General features: G+C 50.6%; 1 protein-coding gene across 3 annotated transcripts in view; it reads left to right on the top strand.

Moving 5' to 3' along the window:
* JDP2 (Jun dimerization protein 2) overlaps positions 1–22,779 on the top strand; it is a 39,695-nt gene that overhangs the window by 5,721 nt on the left and 11,195 nt on the right. For 2 of the 3 annotated variants that reach the window (XR_003515649.1, XM_027569699.2), the window contains exon 2: positions 5,072–5,295. Coding sequence is in view for 2 of the 3 variants with exons in the window: in XM_027569699.2 (XP_027425500.1) it covers positions 5,095–5,295 (201 nt within the window). In the remaining variant the exon portion in view is untranslated. Of the gene's footprint in view, positions 1–5,071; positions 5,296–11,192; positions 11,252–22,779 lie in introns of those variants that run through there. The other variant, XM_027569698.2, reaches the window with a different exon arrangement.

The raw sequence follows: 22,779 nt of genomic DNA, 5'->3' as shown, positions 1-22,779 counted from the left end.
GGCTCCCAAGACCTCCCACCCCGTCGTGCTGATTCTCAGTCGCTGGCTACCTGCTCTATAACCCCACTAGTGTTCCTGGGCCCTGACCGTGAGCAGCCTTGCTCCTTGACCTGCCCCTACTCACCTCCACTTTCTCTTAGTGCTGAGCCTTGCAGCCTCAGGCCTTTTGCGCTCTTTACACACCATTCCTGGCTTCGGGTGCCAGGCCAGGCCAGCTGTTTGCCTGGAGGGGGGCTGGCCTTCCCAAAGAGGCCCAAGGATGTTAGAGCCTCTCTTAAACTTTTATTTCTATGGACAGAGAGTTCATGATGCAAATCCTAACTTTCTCTTAACCTCCCCCCCCCTTTTAATCTGTCTTTGCCATTCTAGATGAAGAAGACGATTATTGGGCACTTTCTAACAAGAATAGCCCTGTACAGGCTTGACCTATCACAGCAAGACTGTTATTTAATTGTAGATATTTCCATTAAAAATTATATCTTACAGAATTACATACAGTACACAAGAGAAGAAAATAAGAGGGGGAAACTCTACCTTTCCTTCTTTTGGCTGAAATGGTTCTTCATCTTAGTATCTTCCAACGGGACCCAGTATCTGGAATTGAAGTGTATTGTGGCTTTTCTTCTGCTTGTATCAGGCAGTGCCCCAAAATGTGTGCCCACAAGCCCCCGAGGAAGTCAGAACAGGGAGATATAAGCTGTTGGGTCTTCGTTTTAGGTTCTTGCCTCTTGGACCCATCTGGTCCCTATCTTTTCCGAGCCCGCTTTTAGGGAGCTGCATTAAGCCTCCCAAAATCTTAGGCTCCAGAGCAGCTTAGGGTCTGCTGTGACCTCCCAAATGCTTTCTGTCTTATTCATGCCTTACTTGTCAGTCTCATCTCGGATCTGTGCATTACCCAGTTTTTCTTCATTGGCTAGTTTCCAAGTTGTTCCTGGTCAATGTCCCAAAATGCCCAAATCTTCTTGGATTCTGGACCTGTCTTTTGAGGTCAAGCCCCATTTGCCAGTTTTGGTCTTCTGCCAACATATACAGCTTGTTCTTTATTTATGCATCCCAGTTACTAATGGAGACATGGAGGGTGTTTATCTTCCTTTCTGACCTTCTGGGCCCTGAAGGGAAAAATCTCTGGGTTCTTCCCCTAAAGCTTTTAGTGCATAGCTCTCCTTTTCCTCCTAAATTGTTTCCGTATGGAAGAAGCAGTTTGGGAGATGATTTCATCTCTTGTTATCTCTCCTATGTCTTCCTTGAAGTGGGTAAATTCCTCTTGGCTGTTATAGGTTCCCTGCCACTGCCCCCCTCCCCCATTTTTATAGATCCCTAAATCACATCAAATGGTTTTATTTTTCAAATCACCAAAGTTGCCTTTCAACCTTGGCTTGTCAGCCAGCTCTTTCCAGTTAATGAGGACCCAGTTATGAAAGGCAGCCGCTCTAGCCCCTCCATCTTCTGCCCCTCCCGCCCCCTCTGCCCCCCCCAGAGCCGTTTAGGATGACTTCGCGCTGGTGAATGTCAGCTGTTGGGATTGTCTCCTAGGAATGGCATGTGTTAAGGACTTTGTGGTTTGTATCTGAGCAGTTAGGGGCACCCTTGGCGGGGGGACGGGGAGGAAAGAGAGGGGGATTTTTGCTTCTGCAGAGGAAAGCCTGGTGTCTGATCCTCCAAGTGAGGCTTGCCATTGGGTTGGGTTCACAGGGGAGCAGGAATGGCAAGAATTTATGGGGCTGCTGTCCCAGGGGGTGGTTACCCCTCTGAGGGGGTTCCACAGTAGCAAAGAATCCATTATATTTTGGGATCATTTGTTAGTGTCTCATTTATACCATCTGTATGGAAAATAAACAGAAGCTGCAAGCAGAGCCTATCATTCCCAGAATAGAGCGGGGTCTGGCTTCCATCTTTCTGAGATGGCTTAGGCAGGGAAACATACAGAAGCCTCTGGAGTATTTTTCTTGGGGTCTACTGTGGGAACAAATAATCTGGAGGTGGATAACAAGCATCTAAACTCCCAGAGACAGATCCTTACCCCACTCTCTGAATTTTGCTCCACCATGAGGTTTTTTTTTTTTATCACTTGTTCATTCATTCATTTTTATTTATTAATTCAACAAGTATTTGTTGATTACCCTTTCTGTGCCAGAAATGACACTAGGCACTTGGGTTCCATGGGGCAGCAACTAGCCATGACTGCTGCTTCCCCCTTGAAATCACCCATATGCTTGCTGAGTGCCCACATGGCACCTTTTGCCCTATAGGAATTGGCCCTTACAGTACAGGAAGGTTCGGGGGCTTCTGGCGAAGGAGGAGACTTTGCTCTGTATTTTTGCTTGGCTGCATAGCAGAGGTGTGGTGCCTCCATCCCGTTAGGGGTTTGTGTCCAGCTGAAACACCAGGCACAGAGCATTTCCCCGCCTCCCATTACCCATCTGTTTTGACTAGCTCAAGCATCCTTTTGGTGGGGGGGTGGGGGGGTCACTGACTCCTCGTGGCATGAGTTCAGGTCTGGCAGAGGGGATTTTATAAGTTTTTCTCCTCTCCTGGAAAGGAGATGTCAGTTTGGCCCAGGCAGCCTGAAATCACTCCCCTCTGCCTGCCAGGTGTACCTATAGCTGGGCCCAGGCATCATTTTGCCACCTAGGAATGAGTCCTTCCATTGGCCCCTTTCTCATTCTCCCTGGGGGAGGCCCCGGGATATATGCAGCTCATCCACTCGGCCCCAGAGCCGCCTTCTGGTGTGAAAACCTGCAGCCCTCTCTGCATTGCAGGCCTGGCTCTGGAGAGTGGCAGGGTGCCTTCAGTCCAGTTCAGGCTTAGGGAGGGTCACAACACCTTGACCCACCGCACACGAGATGTCTCAGGGGCCACGTCCATGTCTGGGCTCCCACCCAGGCTACCATGGGTTGTTAGGGAACTTCCTAAACCTGGATCTGCATGGAAGGCAGAGTAGAGGGTCCTTGGTGCAAGAGAGTGATCCTCCGCTAGGGGCTGGTGTCTCAAAGTCCACCATTAAAAGGTCATTAATATCTGCATATATATCTCTTGAACCCCAGGAGGGGAAACGAAAAGGACAAGGTGAGAAAGCTCTGGCTCTAAAATCCAGGGACTGGGAGTCCAGCCCTGGCTTTTCCTCTGTGTGACCTTGGGCAAGTCATTTCACCCCTCTGAGCTTTAATTTCCTCATGTGCAAAATGAGGATGTGGTTTAGATAAGCACAGGGCCTCCTCCAGCTCTAAGACGATGACTTGATGTGAGTGAGTCTCAGATCCTTTTCTGAGATGGCCCGGGGGACACTAGGTGCTAAGAAGGGGCAAGGGGCTGGGTGTGGGGGGGGGGGGGCAGAGCAGGTGGAGCACAAACTTAGGGCCCGGGGTACCAAATGTGAACTTGGGTGCCCGGCAAGGAGCTCTGTGCAAACGGCTTCATAGGCAGGTGCCCTGGGGTGCTGAGGGCAAAATGGCAGGTCCATTGTCCACTCACATGTACCTTTCTTTAAGGAAAGTGATGTCCAGGGGAAGTCTTTGTGGTTCAAGGGTGCAAATCCCTCACATGCTTTTCCCCTCAGAGTGCAGAACCTGTTGAGAAAGGGATCTAGGGTTGGACGGGGAAGCAAATTTCACCTTTAAAAGAGAAGAGAGATGGAGAACATGGTGTGTGCTTGTGGCCAACAGGGCCTCCCTAGTGGGCCCCTGTCCTGCAATCTAGACCTGGCAGCCTGGATGGGGACAGAGAGTTGTGGATTACCCCCCAGGGCCACTCTTATGGGAGGCAGTGAGCCCAAGACAGCACAGCCACAGGAGAACATGAATTCTGCCCGGCAGGGAAGTGCGGTCCAATGGATGTCACATCTCCCCTATCTCACCAAATACATCCCTCTCCATGGAAGAGACTGATAGAGGTGGAAGGGTAGGACAGAGCTCCCCCAGGATTTCCAGGACAGTCGAGGTTTTGATTTTATGGCCCTGTGCAGAGAGGTAGGAAGGGAGAGAAGTTCCCTTTTGCAGGACTGGAATCCAGGAGCAGCTCTGTACTCAAATGTGACTTACGAGGCTATACACATCTGACCTCCACATTCTCAGTGACTCCTGGCTCATAGGTGGTCAACAATTGGGAGGGTGAATGGATGGATGGATAGATACGAGTCCTCTAAGGGACCCGATGAGTCTGGCTTTCTTGGCAGACGTGCTTTCTTCCCTGCCATCTGTCTTGAAGTGACCATTTTCTTATCCACAAGTTTCTCCCCGCAGGGAGAAGGAACAAGAGTTCTCTGGTGTTGACCTGTCTAAATTCTGTCTTTCATGCCTGAATCTGTCTTCCTTTGCACACCTTCTGGGTCTGGCAGAGCCAGAATATGTGTTTGCTTTGAGAATGAAGAGACAGGGAGGACTTTTCTGGTCTCTTGCTCCCCTGGGAAGGCACATGCTAATGCATTTCATCTTTGCCTCTGTGTCTTCCCCATAGACGCCAGATGCACACACTCACACACACGCTTACCTTGAACTTCGATTTGCTTCATTTCGTATTCAGGGTGTCTTAACAAGTATGCAGAACGGGATGTGTGATTTGAGGGGAGGCACCGTGCCAGAGCAAAAATAGCTCCCTCTCAGACAGGTGCAAAGGTGCCTGAGATGCCACTATTGTGACCCGCTTTCTTCGGAGGCAGCATGGTGCAGTTTAAATCCCGGCTACTCCAATTTTAACAGTGCACAATCTTGAGCGAGTTCTCTTTCTAAGCCTTGGCCTCCTCGTCTGTGTAATGGGTCTGACTCCATCTCGTGGGGCTACTCGAAGGATTACCGCAGTGCCAAACACATAGCAAATACCGAATCAATGTGGCCTACGCTTGGGTTAAGCCTTGCCTTCAGTGCCAAGAATAACTGCTGGGCACTAATTGATCAGAGTTCTTCTCTGTAATGGAATGGACGGAAGGGCAAGAGGAGCAACTGGGTGGGGAAGGGGTTCAGGGGAACATTAGTGAAAGAAAGGAAGAGGCCCCAGTAAGGCATGGGGGCTTAAGCCCCTCACAGAACCCCTCACCTGGCTGATGGCCCGTGTCCTGATCTTCTTGCACCCACTCTAGGCTGGGCTGCTGCTCCTCCTGCTATGATGCCTGGGCAGATTCCAGACCCTTCCGTGACTGCGGGCTCTCTGCCAGGGCTCGGCCCCCTGACCGGACTCCCCAGCTCGGCTCTGACTGCAGAGGAGCTGAAATACGCTGACATCCGCAACATTGGGGCCATGATCGCCCCCTTGCACTTCCTGGAGGTGAAACTGGGCAAGAGGCCCCAACCCGTGAAAAGTGAGGTGAGCAAGCCTTGTTCCTCTAGGTGGACTCCAAGGGTAGGATGCCTGGGTTACAGCCCCAGCTCTAGCCCCACATTGACTGAGTGATCTCAGCGTTGCTGTTCTGCGTGGGGTCTGAGGACCACTAGAATCTATGTCACCGTGCAGCTCGTTAGAGATGCAGCATCTTGGGCCCCGCTCCAGAAACTTCTGCATCAGATTTGGCATTTTAACAATCTCTCCCGGAGGGTTCATGGCCATGTTAAAGTTTCAGAAGCTCTGGGCTAGGGCAGGATGCTGAACCTGTGTCTGGTTCTTCCAGGGGCAAAGGAAGAGTGATTAATAATAACAATAATGAATAATAATATATTGGCAGTCTCTCTGGGCTGTTGGGAGGATCAGGGGAGATCGTGGACACATGCACATGCTTTGGAAACTATTCAAGAGAATGCTAATCATGGATTACCTTTCAAAATTATTATTGTGAGGCACATCATTGCCTCTACTCCTCTTGGCCCGAGGCTGGAGCTGAAGGTAGGCACTGGGGGAAGGGTGGTGTGGCATCCCTGCCCCGGCAGCTGCCAGAGACGGGCACGGAGGCGGTCCCGCAGCACCATCTGCTTTAAATGATGTTTGTAGAGGACCTGCATGTGAAGCACTCCCTCCTCGGGTCCCTGGAGGCTGCAGCTCCCATGAGCCTTCCTTGCAGAAGAGTAGCATTTCCCTGGGGACTGGTGAGAAGCAGAAGTCCTCAGCGTGGGTGAGCCTCAGTGCTGTGCACTCACCCAGCCACTTCCCCAGGGGTGGCAGTTTGTCCAAAGACCTGCCCCAGTGAGGTTCCCAGCAGGGCCCTTTTTCCAAGGCCTGACAGGATAGCTGCCGACCTAGAAGGGAGAAGGGGCCAGCAGTGGGAGGCCGAGGGGGGGGATGCGGGAGGATGGGGGCAACCGCGGAGCATAGGAGCTCGTTCATAGGCAAAGGTGCGCCTGGATGTGGGTCCATCCCACAGCATGGAGCTCAGAGGGCTGGACATTCAGGCAAGAGGGACTCTTGAGTGGGGAAAGGTGTCTGGGTACTGCACTGGGTTTATTATGCAGCTTCTGCTCTGCCCCCCCCCCACCCCCAATCCCCAGGAGTGCCACCAAATTGCAAAGAGGGGCTGCTGGGGGCTTGGTCAGGGGTGGCAAACTGGCCGTTTGTGGGTTGGATCTGGCTCTCAGATGTGTTTTGTTTGGCCCGCACAGTGTTTTAAAAGAAACCTGAACCAACATTTCACCTGAAAATTTGGATTTTAATCTTTGGTTAAAAACTCGGGAGATCTGGTCACACTGTACCCCGTTGTGGCCTGGCCACAGCTACATGGAACAGAGAGCCCCACCTCACCTGTTTCCTCCCTGCAGTTTGCCACAGGACCACACACCTCCCTATTGTCCTTGGTTTTGTTTAAACTGTTGGTTTTGCTTTTGTTACCACAAGCTGCCTCCATTTACCTCAACTGCGTGGCTCCCCCTGTAGACGTTTGCACTGGGGACACCTGGCTGAGGTGCATTGTAGGTGCCCATTAAGGACGGTTAAGTAGGAGATGAAAGTTGATGGTAATTATATTCTTCTGAGTTGATAAATCAACGTGCTGTTAATAGCACTTCCTGGCTTTTTTAGTGCTCTGCTTTCTTTATGGAGGGCCCTTGTCTTTGGTCTTTTGCTATTCCCTTTCCCAGGCTCATAACTTGAAAGCATCCGTTTCTGGGTCGTTCCACAGTATAATTGCCATTTAAACCCAGCAGCTGAGGAGTTTCACTGGGGCACAGAGGCTGTGGGACCAATGAAGAGCCAGGTGCCTTGGTCCGGGGTTGGCCCAGTGGGGATTTGCCCCCGGGGGGCTGAGTTACCACCCCTTCCCTTTCTGCAAAGGGCGCCAAGGAGCTTTCTTTTTCTTTGGAAAAGGGCTTTATTTGGGTTGGGTATTTTTACATTTCACAGCCTCCCCCGGATTGGTGGCATATGCCCTGTACCTGACAGTGACTGTCTTCACAGGCCCCCACAAACACGCACCATCCAGGCTGTGAAAATAACGAGCCGTTTTTAGGGCGTATTTGCATGTCCCCTCCCCAGCTGTCAGACTGCAGCTTCGTGGGGGCGAAGAGGCAGATGGAGCAGTGCAGACTGTCCTGGCGTGGGGTGAGGTCAGCCCTGCACTGGGAGCTGACCTCCAAATGCTTCCTAGGTCAGACCGAAGATTGGGGGAGGGTCAGTTGAGAGCAACTGAAAAATAAGGGAGGTGGGGAGAGAAACTTGCAGCTTGAGAACCTTCTGTCCTGAAGATTTCTTTGCATATGGCAAACTGCCTTTGGAGGATTTTCACATTGGCCTTTTAGCCTGGTAGAAGTTTCTTGAAGGATAATAAGATACTAGCTCACAACTGTTAAGCATTTAAGATGCACTGGGCCCTGTGCTAAGTGCTGAACGTAGGATCTTGCTGATTCATTACCCGGTCCTGGTGATTGGGTTCTCCGCGTTTTAGGGAAGAGGAATTTGAGGTCCAGGGAGGAAGAGATCAAGTCACTCAGGATCACACCACTGGAGAGTGGCAGAGCTGGGGCTGTCTGGGGGTGCTGCCGCTGCTGCTGGGGTGGAGACCCGCATGGGGCACAGTGCTGGGCACTCTTCCTCAAGTGCCTCGCTGAACCCTTTGAAGTGATGGTTACCGAGGTGGTGGTTTATGCCCACGTTACGGATGAGGTCAACAAGACTTACAGAGGTCCGAGGTCGTGCAGCTGGGAAATCAGCCCAGCGGTCGGACTTTATAGAGCCAGAGCATTAACCTTAGACTGTGCTGCAACCCCCCGCCCACGGCTCTCTACATCCTTACACACTTCTTAGCAGCCCGCTGTTGGGCTGGGGAGGCCGGATGAACCTGGCCCCAGAACACTCGATCATTTTGATGACATGTCCCGGTTAGTGCTGAGCCCTGCACTTCTGTAGCCTCGTCGTCTCCCAGGCCCCGGCGAGAAAGCTGGGCCGAGCTGCTGTGCAGGCAGTCCTGTCCGAGCTGGCTGGCGGGTGGGCCACCTTGCAGAGGCCAGCGGTCTCTTGGGCCGTGGCCAAACACACGAAGCCATTTGGTAAAAGAACCTTGGAGGAATTAAGTTAAACGACAGGTTTTGTAGATGATAGAGTGCCCTGTGCTGATGTTATTATTATGTGGTTGACACTTCAACTGTTTTGGTGCCAAGAGCTTGGCGGCAGTCCATTGGTCCGGCAGATAGTGCTAAGCAACTACTATGTGCTTGGCCCTGTGCCAGGCACTGGGACCCGAACCATAAACAAAGTAGACGAAGCCCCCTTCTCTTGGAGCTGTATGTCAGAGTTGGGGGCATCCAGAAAGACAAATACGCAAAGTAGTGTATGATGTAAAAGGTCAGGTAGTGGTCAGTATTGCGAAGACAAATTCAGTCGAGCAAGCAGATGGAGAGTGGCCAGAGGGCTCATTTGGCTGGCTGGCTGGGGAGTCTGGGGATGTCATGTTCTGGGGGATGGGATTTCTAGAACCGATGCTTCTTCCTAGCTTCTTTGTTCTTGCCTTTCCAATAGTCCTTTTCAAGACAGTTGTGCTCTCTAACTTTCTCTAGACTTTTCCTTCTTTCACTTTTCATTCTGTAGCCCCTTCCAGCTGGACTCCTCAACCAACCAGCCGCTATTGGCCTGAAGATCTTGGCCCTCCCCAGGGCATCTCCAAGTGGGCTGCTGGGGCCACACCCTGCCTCCGGGCCTGGAATGCCTTTCCAGTAGGGACGGCAGGGCGGCCAGAAGCCCCACCCTTGCAGGTGTGAAGGCACGCACACACACAAAGGCACAGACACACACCCCAGGCACTCACTTAACCTGCTAGATGGGACCCCTCACCCTCTGCACCGCTCTGCAAGGCTCTAGAGGACATTTGAATTCAAGGGAGTTTGGACTGGATGACGTTTTAGGAAAGAGGCTGCAAACTGTCAATCCATGGGCAGGAGTCAGCCTATGGATGAATCTCATTTGGCCCTGACAGTGTGGTTTGCTTTCTTGCTTTTTTTTTTTTTTTTAATTGAATGAGTTGTTATATTTAAAAGCCGGGAAATGTGGAAAAGCCCACACCCTTATAAGCACCAAGAAGCTGGAGCTGAGTAGCAAATGCTCACTGTATTAGCACGTGGCCTTTAGCTTGCCACAGTCCCCACTACTCCCTGTTGCCTTCCACAAAGCCAGCTTTTGAGTGTGCGTCCTGTGTGTAGGCCCCAAAGACAGGGATGACATCTTATATTTCTTTGTATCTCCAACAGATTGTGTGCAGTGCCTTGCACAGATTTTATGTTTGATACGTGCTTGTTGGTTTAAACGTTAATTAGCTATGTCAACTTAGCAAGTCACTTAAACTCTCTGTCCCTTGGTTTCTCTATCTCTCAGTTCTTATCTCCAAGCATTGTCCATTTGTTTTTCTATTCCTGGACTTAAGTGACTTTCGGCAGAAAAATAAAACAAAACTCACCATGAAAATCAAACCAACTATTTCTAAAACTTAGCTAATCATCAAAACCGCTTGGAAAACTTTATAAATACATATTTCCAGACCCGACCCTAGGTCCATGAACTCAGAAACTGTGAGCGCAGAGTCCAGGGAATCTGTATATTCATTCAGTAGGCTCAGAGGTTCCTCAGCTACCTCTGGGGACCTGACTTTTCACTGTTTATACCTCTCCTCGGGCTCTTCTGATCCTTGGCAGGGAGCATTCTGAGGGCTTCACCGTGAGGCATCAGTGTGCACACTTCAACATGGGCTGCCTTTCCAGCACACATTCCACGTGGTGACTGGCTCCACGTCCTTGTCATCTTCAGAGCAGGAGAGACTTCACCGTTTGTGAATTTCACAATGGTCATTTCCCAACTTCTGCTGGGGCACCAAACACCACTTAGGGGGTTTTCACCTTCGATGAAGTGTGAATTTGAGTCCATGGATTACAGGGCGGTCTTGAAAGGTGTGCTCATCCTCAGCCACAGGTGGTCATCCCCGAGTTTGTTCACCAAAATGTTTGCCCATGTTTAGCCTGAGCACACAGAGTTGCCCCAAATCATCTGATGTGCTGGGTAAATGTTGGCGTAAGCACGCTTGTGTTTTTAGTGATTTAAAACATAAAGCCCACTGACATTTTTTAGCAAGCTTTGCATAATTGGTTTTTAATTTGTGGCTCTTTGAAATAGCATTGGCCTTCTTCCCCCCTGACTCACACACTTTTTCTGTCTCATACTTCTTTGGCAGAGAGATCCAATCTGTCCCTTCTTGGAACAGGAATCTCCCAGCTCGTCGTTGAAATCCTGAGTTTCCACTTTAGTTCCGTCACTTTGTTAGCGCGTTGTCAAAAGCCGTTAGCTTTTTTATTTCCTTTAATAATTTCATTTGGGGGAGAGAGAGTGATCGCTAAAGGCCACTCTGGATATATTTAAAGTTGGCCCCTGCGTTACTGAGTCCTATTTGATGCAGGACCCCAAGCCTTCACAAGGGTTCTGACGCTTTGTTCACCTCATAGGTTGGTCACACGTGCTATCGTTTGAGGACAGGATCCCTTGGAAAGATGGTGGTGGGGACATGGCTGGATATGTGTGTCCTTAGAAATCAGACTTACTCTGCAAAGTTCAGGGAGTCCTGTGCTGCCTTCTTAGATTCTCTACCTTAAGATGGGGATAATATTAGTACCCACCCCTTAGTGCTGCTCTGATGATCAAATGAATGAATGCAGGTCAAAGGTCTCACCTAATGCCTGGCAGTCAGTAAGATACACAACAAATGTAAGATAGGAATGTGCTTCACTTTTCCAATGTGTTAATTATGCAAGTTAGTTTTTATTTTATTTTATTTTTTAAAAAGATTTTATTTATTGATTTGACAGAGAGAGACACCGTGAGAGAGGGAACACAAGCAGGAGGAGTGGGAGAGGGAGAAGCAGGCTTCCCGCTGAGCAGGGAGCCGGATGCGGGGCTCGATCCCAGGACCCTGGGATCATGACCTGAGCCGAAGGCGGACACTTAACGACTGAGCCACCCAGGCGCCCCAAGTTAGTTTTTATTACTGATTCAAACACTGTTCCTTTCATTTCCTGGAGGGTATTTTGCCCTTGGACGTGGTGAGTGGCCTGAATGTGTGGAGGTCACACGTGTCATGGGTGCAGGGCACCCTCCTGGCTTCCTAACCAGAGGGGCTGCTTCTGGGGCCTGGGAAGAGCTCTGGACTCTGGCTCAAGCTTCTGGGTTTGAAGTCTGGCTCCTTCACTCACTCCTGGTACGACCTTGGACAGGTCAGCCGTCTTACTGTTTCTTCATCTATAAAAGGAGGAAACTCATACTTACCGAGTTGCATCACGAAGATTAATTGAGGCACTGTGTAAAAAGATGACCTTGACTCCAGCACAATTTGATTGTAAATTGCCTCTTTAAGGGCTGTGGCCCATGTGCAGTGAATCACACCACACATTGTGACAGCATTGGCCTTACCAATGTGTTGCACCTTTGACCTGGATTTCAGGGAAGCAAGCAGACCTTCCTGTTTTCTGGTTGCTCGTGCAGGTTTGATGCAACCGATTTTAGTTACCATCGCAAACTGTAAATGAGAAGGCCCTTCAGCCTTCTGTTTTCCCCTACGCTGCTTTGTGTGACTCCTTAGCTTGTTTCCTGTGGTGTTAAGGTCACTACTGAATTCCCATGAACCATCAGTTTTTTAGCAGCCGTACAAAGTGGCCTCTTCTGTCAATGCTGGCCATCCTTCTTTGGTGTTCCTGGGTCCACTGGCAGCATGGACTCAGAGCTGGGAAACTGGGTCATGTCACTGGTGAGCTCCGCTGGCCGAACAACTCTGGAGCCAGCCAAGCCGCTTTCCCTTCTACTGTGCCCCAAGGCACAAGACCATTCGGCCTGAGGTTGGAGCTCTGAGACTTGGGACTTACGGGCAGATTTGGGCAGGCTGCGGAGATGCTGGCTTCCTCTGGGTTTAGCGTCCCCTTGAGGCTGTGCACACCCTGCCCTGTGCTGGGGCTCATTGTGCTCTGCTCTGTGGCTGTGACTGCAGGGTTCCCCTTTACTAAGCACCGTGTCTGCGCGTGTTCGGGATGGCAAGCCCCTGCACAGTTTGCCTCCGTAGCTCCTCTTCCTGCCCCTCCCCCCAGCCACCACCAATACAAAAACTTGGCTCTTTGGAGGCATTGTAGCAAAGCAGGACTGCCACATTGGAACAGTTTGGCTCTGGAGAGGTTACTAGGCATCTTCAGTTTCCGCCCTTGTAAAAATGGGGGAGACAGACCTCTTTGTCACACCATATACAAAAATTGACTCAAAATGGACCCCAAGACTTAATACAAGAGCTAAAACTATAAAACTCTTAGAAGGAAACAGCCGTTAATCTTTGTGAGCTTGGATTAGGCAATGATTTCTTAGATAGGACACCAAACCACAAGCAACAAAATAAAAAATAGATACATTTGACATCATCAAAATTAAAAACTTTTGTGCTTCAAGGGACGCAAAGTAAAAAGCCCACAGAATGAGAGCAAATTTTTGCACATTGTAGATCTGATGAGGGACTCGTATATGGAATATGTAAAGAGCTATTCCAACTCAATAATAAAAATGGGCAATGGACATTTCTCCAGGGAAGATATATGAATGGCTAATAAGCACATGGAAAGATGCTCAACATCATTGGCCATCAAAGAAACACAGATCAAAACCACTGAAATACCACTTCACATCCGCTGGGATGACTATAATAAAAAAGAAAAAATTGTAACAAATGTTAGTGACGATGTGGAGAAGTTGTAATCCTCATACACTGCTGGTGGGAATGTAAAATGGTGCAGCCACTCCAGAAAACCGTCCTCAGAAGACTAATTCCACTCCTAGATACCCAACAGAAAAAAAAAAAAACACATGTCCACACAAAAACTTGTACATGAGTGTTCATAGCAGTATTATTCATAATATCAAAACTGGGAACAACCCAAATGTCCATAAATTGATGAACAGATAAAGAAAATATGATATATCCATACAGTAGATTACTTGTTCATAAAAAGGAATAAAGTACTGATATTTGCTACAAAATGGATGAGCCTTGAAAACAATTATGTTTAGTGAAAGAAGCCAGTCACAAAGAACCACATACTGCAGGATTCCATTGATAGGACATGTCCAGAGTAGGCAAATCCATAAAGACAGGAAGGAGAACCACTTCCCTGGTGCCTGGGGCTGGGGGAGGTGGGGGGGTGGGGGGTGACAGCTAAGGGGCATGGGGTTTCTTTTGGAGTTAATGAAAATGCTCTAAAATTTATTGTGGTGAGAGTTGCACAGCTTTGTGAGTATACTAAAAGCCATTGAGTTGTGTACTTTAAGAGTGCAAATTGGTGAATTTTATCGCAGTAAAGCTGTTTTTAAAATGAGGAAGAATAATATCGATGTCACATAGGTGTGGGGAGTATTCAAAGACATAATCAGGTAAATCACCTGGCATGTATCAGGGCTCCAGAATTAGTAGCTATAGTGATTAAAACCCCCTCTTAAGCCAACAGCAGTGAAAAAGCCAGGATCTGTTTAGGGGCATTTTCTCCTCTTCCCTTTTTATTGCTAGTGGCCCTCCAGAAGCAATGAGAGCAATCTGGCTGCATTTTGTATGGAACTTGGGAGGAAATATGGAGTAATCCTGGCTACTCATTAGAGTGCCCTGGAGAGTGTTTTAAAAAAAAATATTGACGTGGAGCCCAGAGATTCTGATTCAATTGGTCTGGGTGGGGCTGGCAGGTGGTTTTAGCCTGTGGCCATTGGTTGAAACCTCTGGTACAATATAAACTGGCCCAGGTCTTTGAAGGAGTGAGGACATCTGGGTTCAGGATAGAAGGCTCACGTGAGCAATGCACTTTATAGTTTGTAGACTGCTTTTGTAACCATTATCTCTTTTGATCTGTTTAACAACCGTACAGCAAGTAGGTGTTATTAGTGCCATTTGTTGTGAGAGAACTGAGATTTCGAGAGGTTAAGTCATTTTTAAAGCATAATTTTATTTTTTAAAGCAAGATCCCCACACATGCTCATACTTATTAGTTATCAAATCTAACACCTTGGGGAGCACCGCCAGGTCGATGCCTGGTGCCAGGTTAATCTATTGTGTGTAGACTTCAGAACAGAGCTTTTTCTGCTCCTCTTTAACTGATGAGAGTGCAGGGCAAGCTGATAAAATGTTATTTACCTATGTCCATATTTACACACACGTCACTTGTAATTACTGATCTGTGTGAGCAAGGGAAACATGAGATGGAAATAATTTGGATCCTGAGGCTGTCAGAAACCCACAGCTGTTCCCCATAACCTGAGCGAGAGGCTTTACATCAATCACAACACACCTTATTGTTCTCACTGAATGACTATGATACAATGTGAGCCTCCTAATAAAATACCACCTGTATCTTTTTAGCAAAGAATGGTATCATCTGAGCAAGCGTCTTCTGCCGAAACCAGTCTGAAATCTACTGGCTTACATTGGCGCTACTCGAAGTGGGGTCTGCAGAGCAGTGGACCAGAATTGCGGAGCACGTTAAAAGTTCTTGGGTCTCACCCCGAGACTACTGAAGCAGCTGCTTTAGAGGGTGGAGTCCAGAAATCTGGGATGAAACGAGCCCTCCGGGTCATTCTGATGCTTTCTGCCGGGTTTTTTTTTTTTTTAAAGATTTTATTTATTTGAGAGAGAGAGATTGAGAGAACGAGTGGGAGAAGGGGCAGAGGGAGAAGCAGACTCCCCGCAGAGCAGGGAGCCGGATGCGGGGCTTGATCCCAGGACCATGACCTAAGCCAAAGGCAGACGCTTAACCGACTGAGCCACCCAGGAGCCCTCTCTGAAGGTTTAGATGACCCTAACGTCCCTTCCAGCTCTGACCGGCAATGTTTCTGAGAATGCCTACGAGGTTGTCTAAGACCACGTTTTTCTCCAAAGCGATCTCAGACTTTCTAGAGGGATCTGCACGCCATCAGCTGTCCATTAATGTGTGTGGTACCTGAATCTGTGTAAGGCAAGGTTGCCATTTGAGTCTGCAGACATTTCCCAACCAGTTATTTCCAGGTATTGAGAACCTTACCGCACCAGCATTTGCACCCTAAGGGATTTTGCAATTAATGAAGCTGCCAAGCTTGTCAATAGGCCGGCTCTCTTATAGTTTTAGAAGGGAGGATCAGATAAGCTGTTCATCCATTGCTGTAGCTGGCGGGAGTTCTCAGCTGCTCTGGTCTGAGAACTTGGGGCTGCAGGAGCTCTCCGCCTCCACCCCACTCCTCCCCCACCTCCCCTCCACCTGCCTGGGTGCTGCAAAGCCCTTCCTTCCCCATCTCTCAACTTTCATTGCATCCATTTCATTACATGTATCACTCATGGTGAAACCCTTCCATCCTCCAGGCTAGGTATCCCTGGTTGTGAATTCATCTGGCTGCGTCACCTGGGTGGGATTTTTATTAGCCAGAGTTCAGTACTCACAAAATAGAGGTCACCTGTTCTGCTTAGTGATTTGTCTGTAATCTGTGCCTTATGCCTGAAAGAAATTGGCTGGAATCCGTGTTTTAGCTGCACACCCTGCATACAGATTAAACAGAACTGCATTGGTAGAGAATAATTAAGCCAAGGACCTTGTTTTTCACCTTCATGATGAAAGGCAAATGACTTCCAAGGCTTAAATAGGATGATGGCACTTGAAATGTTCTACTATGGCCAACTCGGGACTTTCAGAACAGCCCTGTTCATGAATATTCTTTGCAACAACTGCATTTTCATTTAATTGTAGGTAGTCATTTTGCAGGAGCTCTTGTCTGTGTTTTTTTTTTTTTTTTGCCCCAGTATAATCAAGGCATGTTACACTGCTGTTGTTAAAAATTGGTTTCAACTGTATTATTAACTTTTTGAGAAAATTGATTTTCCCTGCCAGATATATTCTGCTTTTTACCAGTCTTTTGGTTGGGGGGGAAGTCTTGTGGGGGCCCCTATTTCTCTCCCTTTCTTATCTTTTGAATTGAATGTCAATTGGGCAAGAAAATTGACTGATTGCCTAGTGGGAAACCAAACCTCACCAAACCATAAATATGAAACAGGCCTGAAATAGATAGACATATTTCAACAAAAGCCATCATTCTTCAAATAGCTCTTCTCCAGCAAAAGGATTTCCCGGCAATCATCAGCTCCTTTCTGTTCAATGCTAGGCTTTCTGTCCCGGCCAAGATGATTTTTCCTGTGTCTCCTGGCCTCTAGCTCCCTTTTGCAAGAACAGCGTTTGCTGTTCTCTCTGCAGGACCACAAATGGGTGTCACCCTGCCCAGCTGGCTTGTTCAGGCTTTGTTCCAAACACAATGCTGTCTTTTCTTAGCAGTGGAAATGGGCTGTTCTCCACTGCTTTCTGAGAGAATGGCCCTTCCCTATTCTGCTCATATAAACCAGCCCCAAGCCTCAGCAGCCTATTGTTTTACAGGTTCTCTTAACGCAGGAGAAGGTTCTTACTGAGGACAAGGGGCTGGGAGGGCCAAGGTCAGGGGGACACTTTGTCTTGCTGAGATGTGAGGAGACAGAGAAGTCAGTTCAGTTTGGATAGATTCCCCCCATCCCCCCTGGGGCTCTGATGCCCCACGATGGCAGCAGCGTCAGGCTTTCAGTACAGAAAGTGTTTCCTGCTTCTAGAAGGTGTTCTAGGAAGCGGCGGTGTTCAGGTTGGTTGTGCCACCGTCCGACCTGGGATGGAGGCAGACTTCCCCCCCTTCTTTGAACTTGAGCTTCCTGGCCTGTGGGTGCCGCAGGGTGCTGCTAGCTAGGATCTCTAGGTCTTCTCAGTTCCAGAACCTCAGGACTGGGCTTACTTTATAGCCCCACCACTCCCCGCCATTTCCTGTAGACGCCGAGGGCGCTGAGCAATTGCCTACCCACCTGCGCTCCCGGCCCGTGGAGCCGAGTGAATCATCTTGGCAGGTGGAGCCATTGCCTCTAGCAGCCCTTGTTCACAGCCTTCACCTGGTGGTTGGCTAGGCTGGTTTGATGCTTTGAGTGAGCATGGCGTCCACCATGTGGGTTTTTTCATAGGTGGATGTGTTTGATTATAGCCTGGCTGGGGGGCATCCAGGGTGAAGTGGAAAGGGCACAGACTGGGAGTCAGGAGTCCCGCCCAGGTCACCAGCTCTGTGGATCAGGCTTCCTTTTAGCAAACATTTATTGAGCACTCCACGTGGCCACAACCTCAGCAAGGTGCAGGGCACACAAAAAGTCAACAAGACACAGGTTCTACTTTCAAAGCACTCCCAGGTTCATGGAGGGGGCAGAAACTAAAGTCAGAATACAGCACGGTGGGGGCCAGCATAAGCTCAGAGTTCTGTGGGAGCCCAGAACAAAGGGACACCTCCCCAGCCTGGAAGGGATGAGAACTAAGGAGGGCTTCCTGTAGGTGGTGATGCTTGAGCTGAATGTACAGGGTGAGAGGAAGCCAGGGAGACAGCAGCGGCAAAGGCATGTGGCCGGGAGAGTGTGGGGCATAGACGGGCCCAGGGTTGCAGCAACATGGAGGGGAGGCGAGGATAGATGGGAGCTGAGACCAGAGCTCGTGAGGCCAAGTCACAGGCACCCTTACTTGACACATTAAGGAGCTGGAGCTCTATCCTGAGGTTCATGAGGACCAAAAACAAATAACTGGATCAGATTTGCATTTTAGAAAGATACCCTCCAGTGGCTGGGATGGAGGATGGCCATGCAGGGTCAGGAGGCCTCCTAGGAGGTGGTCCAGGAGAGAGAGGGAGAAGGAAGGCTGGAAAGTGGCAGTGGGGAAGAGGAGGGTGAGGGTTCAGGATGTGGAATGGGATGGCCTGGGTAGCCAAAGTTGGACATAAAGGGAAGGACAGGTGAGTGAGTGGGGAGGGCTGAATGTCTAGGTCCAGTGAGTGGGTAGGCCGTGGTGCTAGCCTGGGGTAGAGAGTAGACAGGAAGTAGCCAATTGAGGATAAAGACTTTGAGGCGCCGAAGGACATCCAGATCGAGCATCCAGATTGGCAGTTGTATGTTTTGGCCTGATCGTAAAGATCTGGTTGGCGTTCGTATATAGATGGTGGTCGAAACCACACGAGGGGATGAAAACGATGATCCATAGGTAGTGCACGTGGAGTGAGGCCAGGGGTGGGGCCCCAGGAGACAGCCTGAAAGGGACGGGAAGAGGGTCCTGGGCAAGGGACAGAAAAGGAGAGGCCAGAGAAGTAGGAGGGGGACAGACGAAGTCAGTGTTGTGCATCCAGAGCATAGAGAATTCTATAAAGAGGGAGTCAGGTGGAGCCAGAAGGCCCCGGGGGGCTGACCAAGCAGCATCCTTTGGACTCGTCCATGAGGACCCAGGCCCTACCGTTGAGTGTGAGTCTTGGAGCAGTCCACTTCCTTCCCTGGGACTCAGTTTCCTCGTCTATAAAATGCAGGGGCTGGCTTAGGGGCTTCTCCTTTCAGGCTCTAAGAGTCTGTAAAGTGACTATTTCTGAAACTTCTTAAAAGGTAAAAGGTGTCCTTCCCACACCCTCCTCTGTCTCCCCTCAGTTAAGCCAATGCTGCCCTTGAAGGTTTGGTGAGTAAAAGCCCAGGGACATCAGAGCTGGCCGGGACTTGGGGGAGCTTTTACTCCAGCCCACTGTGGGAAGGCAGCACGACGTAATGGATTCCAACCCCTGTCTGCTCCCAGCTTGGCGACCTCGGGCAGACACTTCACCTTGTTTCTTCACCTCTGAGATGAGGCCCCTAAAACCCACCTTGCAAAGAAAGGTGTTTGAAGGTTAGCGAGAAGTAGGAGCTATTGTGTTTAGCAAAGATGAGCCACAGGACAGGAGGGATGAGTTGATTGGCCCACGGTCACAGAGGGGGACATCCCAGTGACTAGAACCAAGTGTCTGATGACCAACCCCTCCAGGGTCTGTCACCTGTTGGGGGTCCTAAATCAGCCGCCCATGGATGTTCGGCCCACGAAGCATTCTTTTCAAGATGGAATTTGTTGCCAACATTGAAAAGTGGAAGGTTTTACTTAAAAACTTGTATTTTCAGCAAGGCCTGAAAACTTGGAAGATTTGTCAACCCTGAGCCCGTGCTGCTGTGGTGGGGCCAGTTGGGGTGTCCTGTCTGCAGACCACAGCCCCATCCAGCCCTCCGCCCTCACTAACAGTTACTTGCTTGGGCCCTGGAGGTGATCTGAGTTTGCAGCTCAAGCCTTAGACTGACCATTTGGCTTGAATTTTCTCTTACAGCCCTGCCCAGTGTTCGCTGAAACTGCGCGGTATTTCACAGCTGAGGTCCAGACCCTGGCTGTTGAGAGAGGGGGAGGCTTGCTGGAGAAGACAGGAGAGGAGAGCAGAAGGTTCCAGCAGCTTGGCCCCGGGGGAGATGCTGACAGGGAGGGCCTGGCCCCTGTGGGGTCGGGGGCGGGGGGTCAGCCAGGGTGTCGGACAGAGGGCCCCCCACCCCCGGCTTTCCTCATTCCTCCCTGCGCAGGGGGCGGGTTGTGGGCCTGGCTGTGCTGGCTTGCAGAGGTCTTGCCCCTGAACTGCCCTACTTTGTGTAAGGATGCGTGGCTGGACAGGGGAGTGGCGAGGAACCGAAGCCCCTGGCTCAGTGCAGCCGTGTTTATGTGGGGGAATGTCTGGTATGTTTGGTATTTGGGTGTTTACTTCCCAGGGTGCTCATGGGTCCCTGGTGTTGAAATGTGGCTCCTCCTTGTGGGGGGCACCCTAGTGGGCCCAGCCGGGGCTAGATGTGGAGGCTGCCGGGCTGTTACTCCGGGGCTACTCATGGACAGCTTGTGTGCCTTGAAGCAGCCCCCCATCCTGCCTCCCCCCCCCCACCAGGTCTCCTATGCCAGATTCCGCTGCATGGGGATTGGGTGCCCCGAGCCGCACTAGCGCTGCTTTCTCACCTCACCTGGGGAGGCAGGCCTGCAGTCGGGCCCTTAGCGAACGTTTCCTGTGTCCCAGGTCCTGGACTGGAACTCAGTCCTTGTTACGAGCTTGGGCAGCGGTGCTCAGTGCTTTCCTTGTACAGGTGAGACACAGAGGCTTGGAGAGGCCACTGACTTGCCCAGGAGCACACAGGCCTCGGAGACCCTAAAGGCCAGGCTGACAAACCCTGATGCCATGAGTCTCCACTCAGCCTGCTTCTCTCTGTCCATGCTGCGGTTCTAGCGCACGATATGGCCTTTCAGGCCTTTGGCATTCTGGCGAGGTTCTTCTCCCCCCTTGGTTCCTGCTTGTCGCCAGCTTGATTGCTCTTACCTTTATGGCTCCGTCCATGTGAGAGCAGCCATATGCTCAGTGCCTCGGGTTACAAAGCGTCATCGCTCTTTCTCATCCTATCTCTTTGTGGGCCCTGCCAGATGTATTTTTGGAAATGCTTATGAAATATCAGAACGCAAAATCAAGTCTGGGCGAAGGCTGCCACCATGTGAAAGCCACATGGCCTATGAGAGGGGAGTGGGGGGGGGGCCCTCCTGAAAACCGGTCAGCTTGAACGTGACACATCCAGTGTTCCTTGTGCAATGAATTGTTTTTATTTTAAAAGACCCAAATCAGAAAAAGAACAACATAGTCATTGCCCTCAGAGCCAGAAGCTTTACGGTCCTGGCAGCAGGATGGAGCGGAAAGGACAGGGGGCCTGTGACATAGACCACCAACCCTTCAAAGAGCAGGAGGCACTTGGGCCCTGGGGCCAAAAGGCCTGGACTGGAAGCCGTCCCTGACCCTCCAGGCAGCCTTGATAGCTTTCGTTTTCTCATCTGTAAAAGTGGGGAGGGTAACAGGGCTGTCCTAGATGGGTTACTGAGACCGTTTAGCCTGCTGGGACTTCAAGGCCCGAGGATTTGATGCTTGCTGAGGTGACCCACCTCTGGTTGCTCAAGCCCTTCTGCATCCAGGCTCTGCCGTTTCCCCAGCTGTTCTAGAAGCATGGCTCCTGGGTGGTAGTGATTCCCCTCCTGCATCCCTGGAGGACACCTTCTGCTCCTTCATTATCACCTGGCATCCCCTGACTTTACAAGGATGGGACCCTGGTGTCCCAGAGGCAGAAACCTTCTCAGACTCCCTCCAGGCCAGAGGAGGACTGTTTCAGGATAGATCCAGGGCTATGCACCATGGACCTAAGGGGCAGGAAATGCAGGCCCCTCCAGGGGTGGAATCCAGAGGATTCTCCGTGTGTGCTTTCTCTATGTTCTCTCAGCCCATCTGAACCACTAACCTCTGTTCATGCCTCTGTTTTCTCTTTCTAATGGCTCTGCGCCTTTGTCTCTCTGTGTTCCTCTCTTTCCTCTCAGTCTCTGTCTTCACCTTCTCTGTCTGGAGCTCCCTTTCTCTCTCAGGGCCTGGACAGTGTGAGGCAAACAGGATGCGCTGCAAGATGGCATTTAGGGAGGCAATCAGTCCTGGGTGCCGGCCCTGCCCTTGCGTGAGCTCGAGAGTAAGTGTGGACACCTCACCCTGGGGCAGGCCCTCCTTTCCTCTCTGTCACCCACTCCCTCTTTTTGTCTCCCCGATGCCCCTCTGTGGCTGAGTGTTGGTTTCTCTCCTGACACATGGTGTTTGGTTTCTGCTCGTCTCCGAACATCAGCAGCCTGATCTTTCTGCTTCTCTGGGCACAGGGCTGAAGCTGGCTGCCCCCTGGTCCAGCGGTCTGATTTCAGATTTCAGGAGGTGACTCCAGCCCAGCTTGGTCAACTGTTCACACCTCGTCCCGTCAGCTGTCGTTAGGGGTCCCCCAGCCCACCAGCAGAGACCTGAAAACAGGCTGTCTGAGAAGGGACTGCTCAACATGAGGACCCTCTCGGCCGTGGGTCCCCTAGCCTGTCCCTCCAGTGTGAAGTGTGGCACAAGGGTACCCCTTCGCTTCTCACCCCAGAACACAGACAGCTTTGCACCGGGCCTTCCCGGGAATTTGGGAAAAACAGAGCCAGAGCTAAGTTTGAGAACAGGCCCCCATCTCATGGGGCTTTCAATGTATTGAGTGTCAGGCTGCCTCCCTCTTAAATATTCTCGTTCTTCCAGCTGTATCTGCAGAAAAAAATCGTCATGCCCCATTTTGGGGTTCCAGTTTTAGATGGCTGAACTGTGTGTGGCAAAAACACTCTCTCCTGTCTCACCCCCTCGCGGCCAAATGCTTTAGAAACTCTGGGGAACATCAGGGAGCAGGGGCAGTGGCCTCACTGTGGTGAGGGAAGGCCCGGAGGAGGCTGGTGGCGGCGGCAGTACGGGGGTGGGCACAGAGCTCCCGTGGGGCTTGGGCCACAGTCAGCCCGTGGGGATGAGAAGGCTGAGGGCACTGCCCAGCTCCCCTCTTGTTTCTGGCAGGACTTCAGCTGCTGTTTTCCGAATTTCCTCAGCGGCTCTTACATAGCAGCAGGAGGATTTGGGGAAGATGCCGCACAGTGTCAATGGGGAAGGTGTGGTAATGCGCCTTTGGGGCCATTT

The sequence above is a fragment of the Zalophus californianus genome, chromosome 6, assembly GCF_009762305.2.
Source record: "Zalophus californianus isolate mZalCal1 chromosome 6, mZalCal1.pri.v2, whole genome shotgun sequence".
Classification (NCBI taxonomy): Eukaryota; Metazoa; Chordata; class Mammalia; order Carnivora; family Otariidae; genus Zalophus; species Zalophus californianus.
The sequence above is the reverse complement of the archived record's forward strand: the minus strand, read 5'-3'. Positions and strand labels throughout refer to the sequence as shown.